The sequence below is a fragment of the Diachasma alloeum genome, unplaced genomic scaffold (genome assembly GCF_001412515.2).
Source record: "Diachasma alloeum isolate Michigan unplaced genomic scaffold, Dall2.0 Dall_scaffold_00201, whole genome shotgun sequence".
In the NCBI taxonomy this organism is placed as follows: domain Eukaryota; kingdom Metazoa; phylum Arthropoda; class Insecta; order Hymenoptera; family Braconidae; genus Diachasma; species Diachasma alloeum.
The window spans coordinates 1,840,463-1,859,529 of NW_021680366.1; the positions used below are offsets into that span (position 1 = coordinate 1,840,463).

At 36.6% G+C, this 19,067-nt stretch overlaps 1 protein-coding gene across 1 annotated transcript; it reads left to right on the forward strand.

Moving 5' to 3' along the window:
• Positions 1-563: 563 nt before the first annotated feature.
• On the forward strand, positions 564-18,183 carry LOC107035838 (UNC93-like protein). Its single transcript, XM_015253437.1, has 7 exons — positions 564-838; positions 7,025-7,264; positions 8,590-8,876; positions 10,132-10,351; positions 11,971-12,130; positions 12,827-13,094; positions 17,836-18,183. The coding sequence occupies exons 2-7, from the start codon at positions 7,026-7,028 to the stop codon at positions 18,105-18,107; spliced, it is 1,446 nt and encodes a 481-aa protein (XP_015108923.1). The 5' UTR covers positions 564-838; position 7,025; the 3' UTR covers positions 18,108-18,183.
• The last annotated feature ends 884 nt before the right edge of the window (positions 18,184-19,067 follow it).

A 19,067-nucleotide genomic window follows, 5' to 3' on the forward strand; every position in this document is an offset into this window, starting at 1 on the left:
TTCAAACGTGAATTACCATTTCAAAAACGTATTTTACCCTCAGATTTTTCTTTGTGTTCACTTGTGCTCCAGCATTTGGATATTCATTTGTAATCTTGAATGAATTCCTGAAAAAAATTCTGAGCACTGGATTTGAGTACTATTGCTACTTATATTGAGTTCTGTTGGTACTTTTGAAAAGAACCAGCCAGCTACTCAGTGCAAGTACTTTTTTTACTTGTCCCGAGTAACAAAAGTACTTGTGACATGTATCGGGGTACTTCTCACCAGTCCCCAGGTACTTGACGCATGGTACTTGCAGCCAGTTCTTTTCTGACTTCGAGGAACTACAAAATTTTCCTTTTGAGTGATATCTTTCCTCCATTGAATGAATACCTCAAATATCGGAGTAAATACGTAAGAACATTAAAACACGATATTAGACACATAAAGTAATCTAATCTCCATTAATCCAGATTCATCTATCTCGTTAGACTTATCCACCCAACATAAAAGTCTCAACGGTGGGGAAAAAAAGAATGTACGTTCAATGGATTCAGGTACACCAGTCAGTCACGTTTTTCCTTCCGCACGTGTACCACATACAGCAGCCATAAACACATCACGCAGAATTCAAAATAGTAATGAAATATGTTCTCGTGAATTTCCCGGTGGTGTTGTAAATCGTCGAGGTGACATAGATCTTGCAAACTAATGGATTCGCGTGGCTCTACGTCTATATGTCTGACGGCCATTTGAAAATCCAACCCTTTGATGTCAATTGAATTGAATTCAATTCAATATCGCAACGCAGTTCTTCTGGATTTTCCCGTATTTTGTTACTCATCAAAGCAGCCGAGTGAGTAAAAAAAATCTTCTTGAAATTGTGAACAGATTGTCAAAGTTGAAGTAATTAAATCATTCCGAAAGTTGAAGGATCAAATGCTGTCAAAAGTTGAAATTAAATTCGGTTTTACTTTATTTATCATTGCATGCATATGTTATTACTAAATTCCACGTGAACTCTCGTGAAAGGCAATGTGTATGATAGATGTACAAGGTCGCACAGTGCTGGATTGCCCCTTCTATAACAGTCACACGGACGGTCTCCCCGGTGTGACCACAAATGCTGATGCAGTTTTGAGTTCTCTACGAGAGTTTTCTCGGAAAATACCTCTCAACTGCTGCACACGAGTTGAAATGTGGGCTTTTATGAAAAAAAGAGCACGTGGGGGAAAAGAAATTGGATGAAATTTGGTTTGTCGCGGAACCTCTGACTGAATTTTTCATGAGGTGGCGGGATCTTTTTCACTGTACGATCGTGCTTCAATTTTTTTCTCCATCGTGGCTAATTGTTGGAAAATTTATGATAAAATAGGTTGCATCAGAGAGAGTGCAATCGGTGGACACACTCAGAAAAATGATTTTTTGAATCAAATAAAAATCTTTATTTGAAATTTTTTACTTGTATCAGGATTTTTTTTTGTTAGAAATGAGTAAACTTGTTTACTTGTTTCAAAAAAAAGAATTTAAGGCAGTGTCTATTCACACGCTCCACGGTAACTTTGACCGTGGATATACAGGACGTTTTCCGTGGATTGAAGGTAATTTCTACCGTGGATGTATGGGAGATCGTGGATCCTCAACTTTTACTTCTCAAATTAAGTCTAGATAATAAACTAGACACATCGAATCAATTGATAAGTGATATGCAGATAGTAGACTAGTAAATAATTTTCACAATATATTAATTCGTTGGATACGAATATCAGTCTAGATTAACGCAAATAAAAAATGAAATAAATAGTTGACAAATAGTTGACTAAACGCAAATAAATGATGAAATAAATTATTTTTCTGGTGAAGTTCAGTGAATGGTGCATAGACTATTCTCGTAAAGTAATATCGACAATCATCCTAGAACGGTTCAATGAAAGAGCAGAATCATTGAATTTCATTGAAAAAACAATTCTCTGATAAAAAAATTGAATTTATTTTTTATATCTCAAGTTATGGTAATATCTTGACTCATATCTCTAATGAGAAAAAACTCAACTCATTTGTATTTGTAAATTTTTTATATTCATCTGCTCAGTCACAGCACGATTTCTATTTTTATCACCTTGAAATGAATGATAATGAGCTGTGACAATTAATCTCCTTGATTAAAGTGAATAAGTCTCATGATTATTCATGCGATAAGCCCTGGATCACGGATTTTCATTGTTGAATGGGAGGAATTACGTACTGAATATTTGATATTCTCTTCAGATGGTGGTGATGTAGTACCCCTGCATAAACGGAATAAATATTTTTTTGCCCCCGCTGGGATTACAGTGCAGGAGATGTTATTTTAAAATGTCCCTGTTGGAAAGAAAATATTCAGTAGTAATACCCCAAGAGCTCCAAAATTATCGGATATTTCCAGATAGCTTCGTTGCAAATCAATGAGGGTGTCAAGTTCTGCAGTTAAAAAATCCTGAGCGCTTCCGGGAGGGATTTTTCTGCAAAACTTGGTACCATGGTTTGTTTGCAGGGGAGCTTGAGGGAAATACCCGGTTAATTTTGAATCTCGAGGGGTATTTGTCGGATTATTATTCTCAATCGGATTTTGGTCAAGCAGAGTGCAGTGGACAACATCAGGAGATTTGAACAAATTAAGTTAATAGAATAACCCGATTTCCATAGACTGTCAAATATAAGATTCTATCTGAAATGAGCCGAAAAAATGAAGAGCTACTGCGAAATATTCAGGTAAAAAAAATGAAGAACTACTGCGAAATATTAAAAAGCTAGAAGGAAATATCCGAAATAAAATTGTCGGGTAGCCTCTAATACTGCGCTCTGATTGGTCGAAATCCGATTGGGAAAAATAATCAAAATAAAATCGACCTGAAGGCGTCACGTGACCTCAGGGAGGGAGTTTTCAGCGTAATTTTGATTCAACTTCAATTAATTGTCGCCATTGTGAGCATAATTTACGCTTCAACTTGAATACGCAACAGAAAACGTAAAGGGCGACTTCTTAAATGTAATTTCCTTTGAGTCTACTCTATGTGTATAACTAAAAATTTTATAATTTAATGTTTATATTAAACAGTACGACAAATTGGAAATGAAAAATCATACGTGCACGTGACACGGTTAATGTCCAGAGTGTAATAGGCGGTGAATTCATTCGAGAGGTATTATACGAACCTACTGTGTAAACGTAGAGTCAATTACAGAGGCGTTTGCTACGCGATTTCAATGAGCGTCGTGTATTCCCCCCGGGCGAATATTCGCGGAGGTCGTTGTTTGATATTGACTCCCGTCATTCACACGGGTCTCTTTGAACTTCACGCCCTGTCATTCTCATCAACGTGCAATTATTTCGGTTGTCAATCATCGATATTGCATGGAGAGGAAGACATTAGATTTTTGGTGGAGGACTCACCAGAAAAATTCCGGTGTTGAATGACGCTTTTTGATCGAACAAAACTTTTTGAAATTTTTCTATTTATTTTGCAAATTTTCCTTGGTAATTAATACAACCTCATATATTTATTCTGATGGAAATGTTGATGTTGTATTAAATAAATAAGGTATGTCACTGTTTACAGAAGTTGAAAATTCACATTATAGTTTTACTATATACTATAATATATATAATATATATAATATATATAATATATATAATTAAACTATAATTTGCATTATAGTTTTACTGATTACTGAAATTTCATGGAATTTCGTTGTTGATAATTCAAAATTTTATGAAAAAATCAATAGAAGCTGTTAATTTCAGTTCAACTATTCCCTGAAAGTTGACAGAAATATTTCTGTATTTTTTTCTTTACACTTTTCAATTTTCAATAAAGTCCAAATGCAATTCAGTAGCGAAGCGGTAAACCGGGTCAAGTCGATTTTTACTATTGGCTAGTTTTTGACGAATATCTCGGAATCTAAAAGAGATAGAAAAATCTTTGTTATGACCTTTTTTGTAGAGCCAATAGAGCGTTATAAAAAAAGTCATGAGAAAAATTTTGCTATCTCTCTTAGATTCCGAGATATTCAGCAAAAACTGGCTAATAGTCAAAATCGACTTAACTCGGTTTACCGCTTCACTACTGAATTTACACTGAGAAAACAATTTTCAAATTGTTGAAAAAATTGAAAAATAATTAAGGGTGTATTCAAGGTCATATGTAACATAATCATCTCTAATTCAACATAACTTGAATATTTAGAGATAAACATGTATCACCTGGGAGTGACAGGACTGGAGAAATACGCTCCTAATAAAAATACATTCTTCTCCCAAGAAAATGATTCCTTGGCAAAAGTATTTTTTCCCTAGTGTAGAACTAAATAGTCATTTTTTCAATTAAGAATTCAAGTAAATTTGGGATACCTCTTCTCGCTGCGGCTAAAATATGTGAAATTTTATTATTTTCCCACCAAATTGAATTCCGTGTCACAGAAAATTACTCGTAATTGGGAAATTGATCCACCAAATTTACTCTTTTTCTGACAGTGAAATAATAATTTCCAGGAGAGCAATATTTGATTTGATTGAGGGGATGAGGAATTATGGAATTTCCAGTTTTACTAAAGAGTCACTTCAATTCTAGCTTTCTGCAGGAGAAAATCAAGCATTCCCTACCTCTCTGTAATTTCCAATAAAAGGCATGAATATTCGGTACAAAGTTGTGCCGGATTCCAATCATTTTTAATTTTCGGCAATGAGTCTTGACATAAATCATTCGCGTTCAAGCCTCACTCTATCAATAAACAATTTCAATCATAACAATAGCACTTCGCATACGACAATAATCAAAATTCCTTCACCCAATGACTATCGGTTCCAATAAACCGAGAGTTCAAAGCATCTCTATGCATCAATTCGCATATTTCACCGATTCCCAATGGAATGACGAATTCTATCCACTCGAAGTGGAAAAATATTAATTCAGGTGGACACGCCAATTCTGCCAAAAATGTATAATTATAGATTAAGAGGATTCCACCCTGTTATCCACTGCAGAATTGTACGAATGAGAGAGTCAGTGGTGCACTGAGAGAAAAATCTGAAGTTCGATTTACTATAAGAAAATTGTTGAGGCAATTTTGGTGATCGATACGATTTTTTTTGTATGCGGCACATAACATTATAGTAACTTCACAAGCGTAATTTTTGCAAATCAAAATGCAGTTAAACTAACCAAAGTTCAAAAGTGACCACGACAAATCTATCGTGAGCAGAACTATAAAATAGTAGCAATGACTACATTCCATTGTAGTAATCACTTCTCCGGCCATAGTTACCGTAACCCATGAGAAATTATTGGGGACTTTTCGACTATAGTGCGATGGTGATGGAATATAGTCAGAAGAATTATATTTTTCTCTCAATGTGAAAGACCGTATTGGCACAGACGAAAAAAAAACATTCACCAATCAAATCCATTTTTTCCTCATATTCCCGGAGACTATTCGGGGAGAATGGGGGACTTCGCATGCTTTTTCTTCTCGGCATTTGGAGAGAATAGGTTTGATCTCTCAGATATTGACGGAAAAGGAGAAAAAATGGGGGAAACGAAGGGAAAAAACTCGAGAAAACAGGGAGAGTGAGATCAATTCCCCGGCGATGTTTGCTCTTCTTATTTTATCACCGGGAAGAAACAACGAGATACTATTTTTATTGTGGTGTGCACGACGGAAAAATTAAAAATACAGTGAGAAGAGCCCCCAACGGAAACGTCAATGTTTTTAAAACGCTGACTATTTATTGAACGAGTGTGTTCAGGCGTTGTTAGGCATGCCTGTTGTACGTAGCTCACGTGCGAATTGAGTATTGAACGCTGGCCGTTGGTTATCAGTATTGTTCGAGTGCTGAGGGGTCAAGAGTAATTCGGCACATCCGCTCGACCTTTCGAATGAGTTAGGAAAGAGCCCGGAATTTGGTGTTTAACGGTTCATTTGGATCTTTCCAACGGGACTAGCTGTTGTTGGAAAATTTTGGTCAATTGTTTTGTATTGTTCTGCGGACAATGAAAATTGGGGGATTAAAGTGGGAGAGGGGGAGGATTTATTATTTCACAGCAAAAATGAATGCCTGAATTTCACACACACACACACACATCTTTTGTAGACATTTTTCAGATACTGAAAAACGTTTGAAGAAAATGAAAATGTTTCGGAATTTCAGATAAACAGGTGCTCAAACAGCTTAATTCATGTTTGAAATTCAGACATTTTTTTTATTTTTATTCAGACGTTTTTTAGTGTCTGAAAAATGTCTACAAAAGGTGTGTGAAATTCAAACATTCGTTTTTGCTGTGTTAGGACTGCAATTCGGGGATTTTCCTTCTGAAATTCATCTAGCATTTTGAAATTGAAATAATATAGAGAGTCTTGTGAGACGCAAGGGAATCCATTGTTTTCTCGCAAAAAACCTATCGGTGAACAGAAGAAGCGATATTTCAATTACAAATTTTCAATGCATTTCGACTATTTTTGCGTTTTGCGTTGGAAATTACGTATCTTTTCCGTAATTCCGGAGCGAAATGTGGTCGTAGGAAATTTTACGGAACTGTCATGGAATTTTTCCGAAGCGTTTCGTAATTTCTATATGAATCTCCTGTGAAAAATTACGATACCGTCACTTAAATTTTATGAGTCGATTTCGTAATCGGTGAGTGAATTGTGAGTTCCGTAATTTTTACTGAATATTTCTCTCCGTGTACGTGACAATTTCGTACATTGTTCGGTGATGAACCTGAAAATTCACTGAACGCTTCAAATTTCTTCTCTTCCATTCATCTTATTGCGGATTACGTGACTTGTTCCGTAATTTTTACTGAATATTTCTCTTTGGATACAATCCAGAAAAAATCATCGTAATTTGCGGCGAATTGTAGGCAATTTAGGCTTCAACTTCACGCGTAAAAGACGACTTCTCAAACATAATATACGTCTTTCTGCCTTCACTATGGTGAAGGGAAAGAAAATTGTTTTTCTTTCTTCTTTCATCAAACAAGATTGACACCCTTAATATCGACAGAATGACTACTATCACGGTATCGAACCCGCGCATGGTCTTCCAGAGATCCGAAAGATGGAGAATACTCAAGAACATATTGATGATTGGCATCGCATTCATGATCCACTTCACGGCATTCATGGGCGCCAGTAATCTTCAGAGTTCAATAAACGCCGACGACTCTCTTGGCACATCCACCCTAGCTGCCATTTACGGAAGTCTCATCTTTAGTAATGTTTTCTTACCCGTCTTGATGATAAGGTGAGTGTTCATTACTATTCTTTGTAAATGCTTTGAGAAACTCTTTCCTTCCTTTGCCTTGAGTTGCAACAACTCCCCGTGAATTTTAAGGAGCTCCTGGCTGCAGTTTTCCTTTAATGAGTCCGCAGTCTAGCTTTTTAATTATCCAATTTGCAAGCTGAGAGGGGAGAATGAGGTATTAATAGAGATATATTCAGGATTTTGGGTTTGAAAAATTAATTCCATCATTTTCAACTCTTGAATCCAATTATCATAGTAATATTTGCGAGAAGACTTTTTGAAAAAATTTTGACGATCATTTCATCCCACTTTTTGTACGCGGAGAAACAAAATTTTAAAAAATCCATTGAAATAATGTAAAAATTACGTACGAACACATGATTGTAGAGCAACGTGTCGATTCAATAAAAATTATTGTTTTCGGCGCCCATCGCCCGGAAGTATTACTAAAAATTCCAATTTCTTTTCGCGGGATAACATAATTTTTATTCTCCCATGTATCCACCCTATGCTTACATGGGACGAAGAATGATGTAAAAATTACAGAGCGAGCTGACGTAAAAATTGACTGTGAATAACTCGGGGATATTATCCTTTTCAAATACAACACCCAGAAAAATGATTTATTTGAATCAAATAAATCTGATTTAAATCAAATAAATAAGTTTATTTAAACAGTACCAAATGAGTTTTTTAAAAATTAAATAACAAATTTTATTCGAAGTTTTGTTTATATCAATTAAATGTTGTCAATTAAATGTGTATTTATTTAGTTGAAATAAATACATTGCTTGCTTAGTATAATTAAATCCTATTTCTTGAAACAAGTAAAAAATTTAAAATAGAGATTTTTATTTGACTCAAAATAACCATTTTTCTGGGTGCACGCCTTCCAGCGACAGAATGAAATATGAATGAAATAAAAATCACTCCTTCCGTTGAAGTTACGTTTGACTTGAAGGGAATATTCATCTCGTGCCTCAAGAAATTTTTCCTGTGGTTTTTACTGCACATAATGTCATTCATGTTATCGAAAATTGCATAATTAATGAAAATATCACATTCAGCGTGAAAAAAACATCAATCTCCCAACCTCATTCATTTTCAAATCATGAAATGGAAACCCATCCAACCGAATGCAATCATTCTGACAAATGAACCTAAAAGCCTCATGAATTTCCCCTCCCGTTGCCACTGCATTCACCCCCCGGGGCATGTAGGAGAGGAATTCATTTCCTGTCCTCACCTGGAATTATTAATGTTTGCATGCAGAGGCAAAGAGCGAAGAAATTCATTAATGATATTCCCTATTTGTTTCCTTTCAGCTTTCTGGGGTGTAAATGGACGATATCAGTGTCGTTCGTAACGTACATGCCGTTCATAGCGGCTCAATTCTACCCCCGATTTTACACAATGATCCCGGCGGGACTGGCTGTTGGTTTGGGTGGTGGTCCATTGTGGTGTGCGAAGTGCACATATCTGACTGTTGTCAGTGAAGCTTATGCAACAATTTCCGAGCTTGGTGCAGATGTCATTGTTACCAGATTCTTCGGATTATTCTTCATGTTCTATCAAATGGCGCAGGTTTGGGGAAATCTCATATCGTCCGCAGGTGATTGTGATTACAGTACCGATTCATTCATCGATAAATCGGTTGATGAAACACTCGCGAGGTATTTTTCTTTCACTGAGAAAAATCCGGGCTCGTCCAAGGGCGCGGCGCTTAATTCAAGGCATTGCGCTCATAAATGCGTTCAAGTCTCGCGAATCATTTAAAGCAATTTCTAAAAAAAACAGGTTTTTGAATCAAAGTCGAGGGCAATTTAATGATGTAGGGCATTGCATCAACTGCCTAACCCTTCAATTTTTATGCTATCGTAAAAAGGAGAAAGGAAATCAGTGGCGAAGGGGTAAAAGGAGATAAGTCAATTTTGACTACTGACCAGTTTTCAATCAATGTCTCGGAATCTAAGGGAGATAGCGAAATTTTTGTTATAATCTTTTATGTGGAGCCGATTGAGTGCTACAACAAATGCGATTACGAAAATTTCGCTATCTCCCTTAGATTCCAAGATATTCATGGAAAACTGGTCAATAGTGAAAATTGACTTATCTCCTTTTACCACTTCGCTACTGAAATCGATCTCGATAAATCTCGAAAATCTCAAATAAGCGTAAGCGTAAGACTGAAACCGAAGCGCCACTACGTGAGGAGATGAGAAGGCGAGTGCGTAACACGCGCGGCCAATCTCGTGGATATAGAAATCAAAGACATGAGGAGACTTAAACCAAAGGTTCCTGCTTTTGGATGATTTCCGTCAATGTTGAACCAAACTCCGGTGACACTGAATCAAGGACGCGCTTTTTCGACGGCGTAAAATATGACTCCAAAGACCGAAAACAATGAATTGATGACGACACCCTTGATTCAACCGCGCGACTTTGAAACAAAGTTGCCGCTTTTGAATTTTTATCAAAGTCGAGCGCGCCTTGAAGTCGACGACGGATTTTTCTCAGTGCAGCTTTGTCCACTAATAAAGTTTTCTGGAAACAGTCTGAAATTTTTATACATCAGTAAAATATTCAAACATTTGTAACAATTCAGAGATTTTTTAAACTATCCAACATTCTGAATTAGAATGGTTTTAAAATACCTAGTTTTTGCAGTGAGTGATCACAGAGAATTCTCGGAATTTAATCTTAACAAATTCGTCACTCTTGATAACGCCCATGATACCGTCCTGCAATTATCCAATTACCGTTGAGAACCCAGTGAGTCAGAAAGGGTCACCTGGGTGTAACACAAAACCTTTTCCCCCGGACGAAAGAAAGAAAAGATCGGTGAACGATAAAAAAATCTGTTCCAGTATTATCCTACGGTATGGAGGCAACTCCAGTGACTCTAGCTCTCAATAGCACAATAGTCGCTGAAACATGCGGTGCGAATTTCTGCAAAGCCAAGGCAACAGAGAACCCGAACCTGGCGCCACCCCCAGCGGAAAGAATTCACTTGATATCGGGAATTTATCTCGGTTGTATGGTCCTGGCATCTCTGATTGTTGCTTTCGGAGTAGATTCTCTGTCGAGGTGAATATATTTTTGTTTGATCATTGGTACACGGGGTGGAGGAGTGGAGGGGGAATACGAAACGACCGCATTTCTGCGCTAAACATCAACAGTTACGAGATATATTTTTGACTGGTTGAGCTATAAAATCCAGGCACTGGGCTGCAGTCTGACAAAAAATGAGTAAATCGTAATGTAATCGTAATGTCCAACTGTAACAGTCAGTTATTCAGTTACCATTGCGGTAATATACGGCTGTGTAAGGATTTTATGGAGCATTGTCGTAGGATACGTTTTCTTGGAAACGCTTGACATTTAATTTTCTCCGTTAATAGCATCATGATATAATGGGCCTCACGGTTGAGTGTATAGAATTCGAGGACATCCAATTAAGGAGACCAAACAGAAATTAAAGAATTGCGCGCATCAGATATCATTGAATCTTCATCTTTTCCATTTAATTCTCCGATCTTGATTGTTCCTAGAAAGGCTGATCCAGCTGGTAGCAAGGGATGGCGTACGATGATAGACTTTCGTAATTTCACTGGATAAACAGTTACAAATGCCTATCCTTTCCTCAATATTATCAATATTCTAGACCATACTGTTACAGAAAAAATGAAATTTCATGGATAGTTGACTACTAATTTTCAGGAGAGTGACACTGAATGCAATTTCGGGGAGAAAAATCACGAAATTTCAGGTTTCACTGAAAATTCAGTAAAATGTCAGAATTCTAGCAGCATAAAGATGAGAATTGCTTAATTTATTTGAATTCCCAATCCAATATGAAGATTCAATGCCAAATTGTGCCAAACTGTGAATTTTCAGTGAAATCAGAAATTTCATGATTTTTCCCCCCTAAATCGCATTCAGTGTCACTGACCTGAAAATTCGAGAATATATTTATCTACATTTCCTGGTTTGGTATTCATTTTCGGGAAAAAATGGAACTGAAATTGACAGTTCTCGTTAATTTTTTCCCGAAACCCCGTGTTCTCAATGACGAGATTCCTTAAAATTTCCGTGGAAATTAAATTCGATTAAAATTGCTAAAAAGTGTACCGGAAATTTCAGACGAAAAATTTTCAACAGAGTAGAAAATGAAATGAGTCATCAATATTTAAAAAAAAAGTTGAAACTGATCATTTTCCTTCTGCCACTACTTAGGTTCAATTGAAAATTCAACAACACAGCTCAATTCACGTAAATTTCACCTAAAAATTGAAATTCTATGTCGATTATGAACAGTACCACCAGATTATCCATAAAATGTAAATTTATTTTCAAACAGTGCGAATTCTTCTCCTTCTGTACATTTTTGTCGCATTTGCGCCATTCTTTCGTTACTTACGACTCCAGATTGTCGAAATATCAATTGAAGGTTCACATTGACAACCATATTTCACCCATTCCCCTGACATGAGGGTTTGTTATTGGAATTGGAAGAAATAAGATATAAAGTAGCCACAGGAAACGCGAGGATGCATATCCCGTGGATTCTTTCGGAAATGAAAGCGACGATTGTAAATTCCATGGCAATAAACCCGCTGAGTCCTCAGAATTGTATCGATTCACAGAGTCATATATTTTCGCGTGAATTTACGACTCCATTACAGTTTGTCTTTCCATGGTTTTAGATACGACAGGGGGAGAACAGGATCTGCCACGGGCCAATCGGGTTTTAAATTACTGGCAGTTACGTTGAAGTTGTTGAAGGAAAGACGGCAACTGCTAATACTGCCTATTACGATGTTTATTGGTGCTGAACAGGCCTTTCTATTTGCTGATTACAATGCTGTGAGTATTTTCAGTAGAAAATGTACACAACACGTCATAATTATGTTGTTAGGTATCTCGGTGATTATCAAGTTTACGAGGAAAATCCACTCACGAGAAAAAATTGATTCAAGTATATTCTATCCTCAATTGGGGAATGGGTATTTCAATTCGAAGATGATGGTTTGTATCAGGCCGGGTTGTAGCAAGCCCTCTTAAGTGCAATATAAGGGTCAGGCACTAAGTATCTGAATATAAGGGTCAAAAAGTGGAGGTTAAAAAATGAAGGTCAGAATATTCGGGTCAAAACATTAAAGTCAGAATATAAAAGTAAAAAAGTGGGTGTCAGGCAATGAGGGTCTAAATATAAGTCATATATTATGCTTGATCACCGTTCTTAGCCCTTATATGACCCTCATTGCCTGTCACCCACTTTTTTACTTTTATATTCTGACCCTCATTCCTTCACCTTTACATTCAGGCCCTCAGTTGTTGGCTCTAATATTCCGACCCTCATTTTTCAACCTCCACTTTTTGACCCTTATATTCTCACACTTAGTGTCTGACCCTTATATTACACTTGAGAGCGCTTGGTACAACCCCGGCTGATACGAAAATAATCATCCTCGAATTGAAACACCCATCCCCCATTCGAGGTTTAGCACATACTCAATTCAAGCAATTTTTTCCGCGCTATAATAATTATACAATTTTCAGTCATTCGTATCGTGCGCTTGGGGAATTAGCAACATCGGTTACGTTATGATCTGCTATGGCGTGGCGAATGCAATAGCAGCCCTAGCAACCGGCTCCGTCGTCAAATTAACAGGGAGAATACCGGTTGTGATTTTCGCCTTTACTCTGCATCTGGCTATCATCATAGCGCTTCTATTTTGGAGACCGAGTCCGGAACAGGGTATTGTGTTTTTCCTAATGTCCGGACTCTGGGGTGTTTGCGATGCAATCTGGCTGGTGCAAGTTAATGGTACGTGAATGTTTGCTGATCTGTATTTATGAATTTCAATTCACCTTCTGCACACACTTTTGGCTCTGCATTATCACAAGTAACCGGAAAAAAATTATGGGTGATTCTGTCTTGTCTCGGATGAACTGAGTGAATGGTATTATCCAATCCTTGAATAATTTACTCGGCGGAAACAGCGGAAATGAGTGGGACGGGATGTGGTATTAAAGTTTGGTTCTCGGGTGCCGCATCTGCAATATTCAAGTAGAATGGAGAGCCCCTATTTACAGAAAACACATGCATTGCTGCTCGTAGGAGGAACTATTAAGCTGCGACTTATCACCATTCGAGCGCGATGATTAGTGTTTTAAACCTCTGTTTCGAAGTATCTCCATAAATTCAGGGATCACTGATCTCAACGCGATGTGAGAAATTCGAGGTTAAAAGGAATTCTGTTAGATTCTCAATTCAATTCAAAGTTCTGTCTGCTCTGGGGAAGGTAGTTCAGACGTAACCAAATTTTCTTATCGAATTGAGTAGTTGCTTTCTGAGGAGCAAAGTGCGAAGAAGCTAATCCGTATTATATCGGGCCTGCTTAACTCATCTGCATTCAGAAGGAAATTTTCAATTTTCAGAATAAAAAATTACCAGAAAAAAATGTAAAGATTACGTTTCGAAACGTACGCCGCGAGCGAAGTGAAATTCAATAAAAAGTGTGAGTCGGAACTGATATTGTACGAATCGTCACGTCAATTCTACGATTTGTTCCGTAAAAATTAACCACCCGTCTGATGACTCACCGCTGTGGGGACCACAAGTCGTTCCGTAATTTTTCCCCAACGATTGAAAAATTGTTGAACGTTCAAGAATTTTTGATTTTGGAGGCATAATAAGTCGGCAAGTTTCTGTAAGATTTTACTTCTTCGGGAATAATTACGTGACAATTTCGTACTTTGTTCGGTGATGAACCTGAAAATTCACTGAACGTTTCAGATTTCTTCACTTCCATTTCCTATAAAAATTGCCGGACTACGATTCCCCATTGCGGATTACGTGAATTGTTCCGTAATTTTTACTGAGTATTTCTCTTCGTGTTGGATTATTGAACACTCGGATGGAATTATATATTTCTGAGTCATTCCAAAAGATACGTGGAATATGAGTAATATAAATTTTTTTAATGGAAGAATCATGAATTCTAGAAAGAGATTTTCTTAATTTAAGAACCCAAATGAATTCAAAACCCTAATCCCCTAAAAGGAGCGAGGATGTGCTTCAATTTAGATCGCATTAGAGGATGACACAGAATCAGAAATTCTTCGTCCGATTTTTCGGCAAAATCTTCTTTAAAAAACTCCAGAATTCATTGTATAATCACCCATTTTCCATAAATTCAAGGATTACTGATCTCAATGTCAGGTGAGAAATTGGAGGTTAAAAGGAATTCCCTGGCCTCTCGGTCGGCTATCTCGAATAGTATTTCAGATCCGACATTTAGATTCTTAATTCAATTCAAAGTTCTATCTGCTCTGGGGAAGATATTTCAGACGGTCGTAACTAAATTTTCTTATCGAATTGAGTAGTTGTTCCGGAGGAACAAAGTACGAAGAAGGAAATCCATATTATATTGAGCCTGCTTAACTCATCGACATTCAGATGAAGTGACAACTAAAAAAAACAAGATTCCGTTAAAAGGAGGGATAATGTGGCTTCAGTTAGATACAATTAGGGGATTACACAGAATTAGAAATTCTTCTTAAAAAAACTCATTGAAACCCCGTTATGCAATCACACATTTCAAATGTGGATCGTCATCCAAATCAGAGCTTCAATTAAAAGCTTCTCAAATTAAAAACTTTCGCCCTCAGTTTTAATTTAAGGAATTCCGTTCTTGAATACAAAAAAATCTCTCATTCAATGCGAGGAATTCTGAAAATTCTGTTTGATTTTATTTATATTTAATATTATTTATGTTTAATTTTATTTATAACCCAAATACTCAATATAACACCAAATAAACAAGATAGGGAAATACCCGGGAGTTGAATGGATGGCGGCAGAGAGTAAGGTTTTGGCACCGATTTCGGATCCATTTCATCAAGAGTTATCGACGGTCCTGTAAATTTATACAAATTGAACCTCACAAGGGCTAGAGCCTTGTGCCATCTATCGAAGCGTTTCCACAGACGCTAGATTTTTCATGAGAATAGTGAACCATCCTTCTTCGTTCGTGTAATACATATGGGTTAGCCATCAACCCCTATCTCCCTCCGAATGACCCAATATTTGTTGTGATACCGAATTGCTGTTTGCACGGAATTACGTTTGCAAGGAGAGCAAATGAGAATTACCACCAGCTTTTAAAGTAAATGATCCTATGAAAGCGTTGCTAAGGTGAACACATCATTAGTCCAATATTACAATTCTTCAATATTAAAAGAATCTCCGACTTACATTGATAAAGGTTTAAATATACTCATCGAAATTGAAAACTAGTAAAATAATTGAAATCTAAATTTCCGATTGATGATGAATTTAATAAAATGTTAAATTGGTTAAAAGCGCCAATTTTCCTACACACATTATTGATTAATCAAATAATTCGAAATTTGAGTATTCCAATTCATGATTACTTAAATAATTAAAAATTTTAGAGAGATATTAACGGATTGACTACTTCAAAATTTAACAGTAATTCTGGGTTATGGATATGGCTATCCCTGTGCCATTTTCATCGCACCTATTCTTTTAATTACCGACATTTATGAGGAATATTAAGATATTACTATAATTCATGCATTTTTATTGTGTTTTAACCATCCGAAAACTCAGTCGAGGGATTTTTAATCCCACTTTACTGCTATAACGGAGATACTAACATTTTAAAATTGTGAGTTTCTTAACTTGCGGCTTGACAATTCACTCAGTCGTAGCACCAGTTGATGTGGCTGGGATTTTTCTCTATTATTCTTCAATAAATCACTGTTCACTGGTGTTCATAACTTTCCTTATCAACTAAAATAATTAGAAACCCAGTTGTATTTCACTCTTGATACTCTTGGCACTGTCAAGATGATTAAAATGTGATAGCTTCCGACATCTGAACGACCAAGTTATTTGATCGTCAACGAGTTGATGCATAATCTTGGTAGGAGAACAAAAAGGGAAGAGTGTTAAATTTATGACCGATGTGAACACGACTTCTGCCTACATTTAATCTTTTTTTTATCCTCAATTTCATGGGGGGTTGTTCATAATTTTCTTACGCAGCGAAAATATTTTATCGCTCCCAATTCCGTACTCTCTCTACTTCATTCATGATTCATTTGTCACTGAAGAAACCATCAACTACAGCAGATTATTATTCATGTGGAAAAGTTTTTTGACATGAGCATCAGTCACGGAAAAGTAATGTACCCGAAGGGAGCGTATTTTATTTCTGAGTCAAGTATATGCATAATCCGAAATCTTGTACATTTAGTTTTCGAATGGGGGAGGAGTATTTGAATTTAAGGATTTTCTTTCGTATCAGATCCGGTTGGACAAAGTCATATAGGGGTGATACGAGGGTCAGGGTCACGGTCAGTTATATGCTCGCATCGAGAATAATATTGATGCATGCGGTATATTATATTCTCGATTCGGAATTATGAATATATCTGATTAGGAATAACATATGCCTCATGGAGGTATATTTTTCCGTGGACATATTCATTCTTTTGTCAAGACATATGTTTCAAAACGAAATATTGATCAATTTTTAACAAAATTTATCACTTATTCAAAATTGCTGTTCAAACTGTTCAATTTATAATGATTCCATAAATCTGTCAATTCCAATTGGGGATTTTACACTAAATTAGAAGACTTGAATATTTTCTGAGATTTCAAATCCCTCATTAACTGCAATTCACTTCAATTTCTCGCTCCGAAACTGCGGTCTAAAAGTAAATCAATGATCAATTAAAAAATCGACTGATTGTGAACATCCGAAAATGATCATTAAACAACCAATGAAATAAAAATACCTAAAGTATCACTTTCATTCAAATAAATCACTCGAACTGGAGAATAACTTTAGTAAAATCGTTTGTATCGGAGTATCGTTAACGCGATGCAACAACGTACAAGAAAAATCTGCACAAGAACAAATCGAATTCTGTACCGAATAATTGAATACCTTTTGAACTTGATATAATTTTCCATAGAAATCCACAACTTGAATATTTTAAATCGGAGTAGTCTTTCCAACAGTTGTTCAATCCCTCGTCATAAATAACTTTCCCACAATTGAAAAAGGATTCGAAATCAACTAATTCACCAACTGAGGGTAAGTTATCCATCGAACCCACTTCAATCGATAACTGATCTCTGAAAAATATGTACTATATCAGCGAATGGTAACTAGCAACAACAATCGATGTTGACAAATTTCGGGTGAAATTGGAATAGTATGACTTACTCAAATAATTTTCACAATTTATCATCTTTTCAGCGTTCATACCATGCATCCTCGTCGCGACCCAGAATAATGCTAAGCATTGTCATGGAGTGATATGAAATGCCATACCATGCGTTCTTGAATTTAATTTGAAATAATTTAAATTTATAATTAAAATTTATACCCCTCATGACAGGAGTATAAGAACAATAGATGAGGTGACTAGAATTAGTTCAAATTCAATTATAGCTGCCGAGATCGCCTCAATAATTAAAGCCATAGAAATTGAGTTTTACCAAATTTCGTTACGTTTCATTGCAGCTCTGAGTGGAATTCTATTCCCCGGAATGGAGGAGGCAGCCTACTCAAACTTTCGATTGTGGGAAGCAACAGGTTCCGTCGTCGCCTACGCCTACAGCCCCTACCTCTGTACAAGCACGAAGCTCTATGTTCTCCTGATAATTCTTGCAGCAGGTGTGATTGGATACGCAACTATCGAGATGACGGGGACTATCAAGAAAATTACCCTGATCGATCCAAAAACTGACTTTGAACTCGTGGGTAATACTGATCAAACCACGAAGGAATTGTAACTCAAATGTACCGATTAGCAAATTTCCAAATCATCAATGATTTCTCGAATAAATGCACAAAATGTTGAATCATGAATAACTCCCATGGAGATGATTTCTCGGTATTCCGGGCCTCGTACCACAATGTTCAGTTTTATTACCATGAACGTTTAGTGATTTTACAGAAATGCATTCAATCCAGTTGCTCTGTCACCTCAAATGCTATTATTCATTGTTTTTTAAATGAATCATGTAATGAAGGTTGTAATTACACTCTCCTTAGACACTAACATTAAATCTAATTCTATAGGCTACTTACGCTAACTATGCTCACTGGACCGATGAGATTTCACTTCTCGTGCTGCAATAAATTTCGTCACGAAAGCTAGCGCTCGGTAGTCACACGAATTTCAGATTTCTCTCCAAACCTCTTTATTAATATGGTATTTGAATTAATTTCTGCCTCTTTTATGTGAGAAGAGAGTATTTATTGTTTGTTAGAGGACGATTTGTATCTAATGCGAAGTGCTGTCCACAGTTCGCTATCACTTTTTTTCATTTTTTTGCTAAATATTTGGCAGATTTCGTCAAGGAAGAGGAACTCGCCCGCGAATGCAACTCACTTCCTAGACATTTTTTAGTTCTTCATAAGATTCGTCACAAAGAGTCCTTGAGATGCATAAATGATGCAGCGAAATAAGCAGCGAGGGAGGGAAATCTGACTTCGCGCCAACAATGTTTCGTCATTAGGCCGAAAAAAACTTTTTGACACTGCTGCTACGTTCACCTCGTGTCGAAAAGTGCCTTTTCGTTTACTCATAAACGAAAAGTCTTTTCGTTTACTAGTAAATGAAAAAAGGCACAGTTCGCCACTCGCTGAACGTAACATCACTGTCAAAAACTATTGTTCGACACATGTGAGACAGGAATTTTCAGCTCGTGTGATTGGCAGCCCTCGGCTTCGCCTCGGGCCGCCAACTT

What these genes read in the sequence shown, in the direction of transcription:
- LOC107035838 (XM_015253437.1), top strand. Translation starts at nt 7,026, where the DNA reads ATGACTACTATCACGGTATCGAACCCGCGCATGGTCTTCCAGAGATCC. An exon ending in TTACCCGTCTTGATGATAAG is followed by an intron (nt 7,265 to 8,589) that starts GTGAGTGTTCAT and finishes GTTTCCTTTCAG; the next exon opens with CTTTCTGGGGTGTAAATGGA. An exon ending in GGAGTAGATTCTCTGTCGAG is followed by an intron (nt 10,352 to 11,970) that starts GTGAATATATTT and finishes CCATGGTTTTAG; the next exon opens with ATACGACAGGGGGAGAACAG.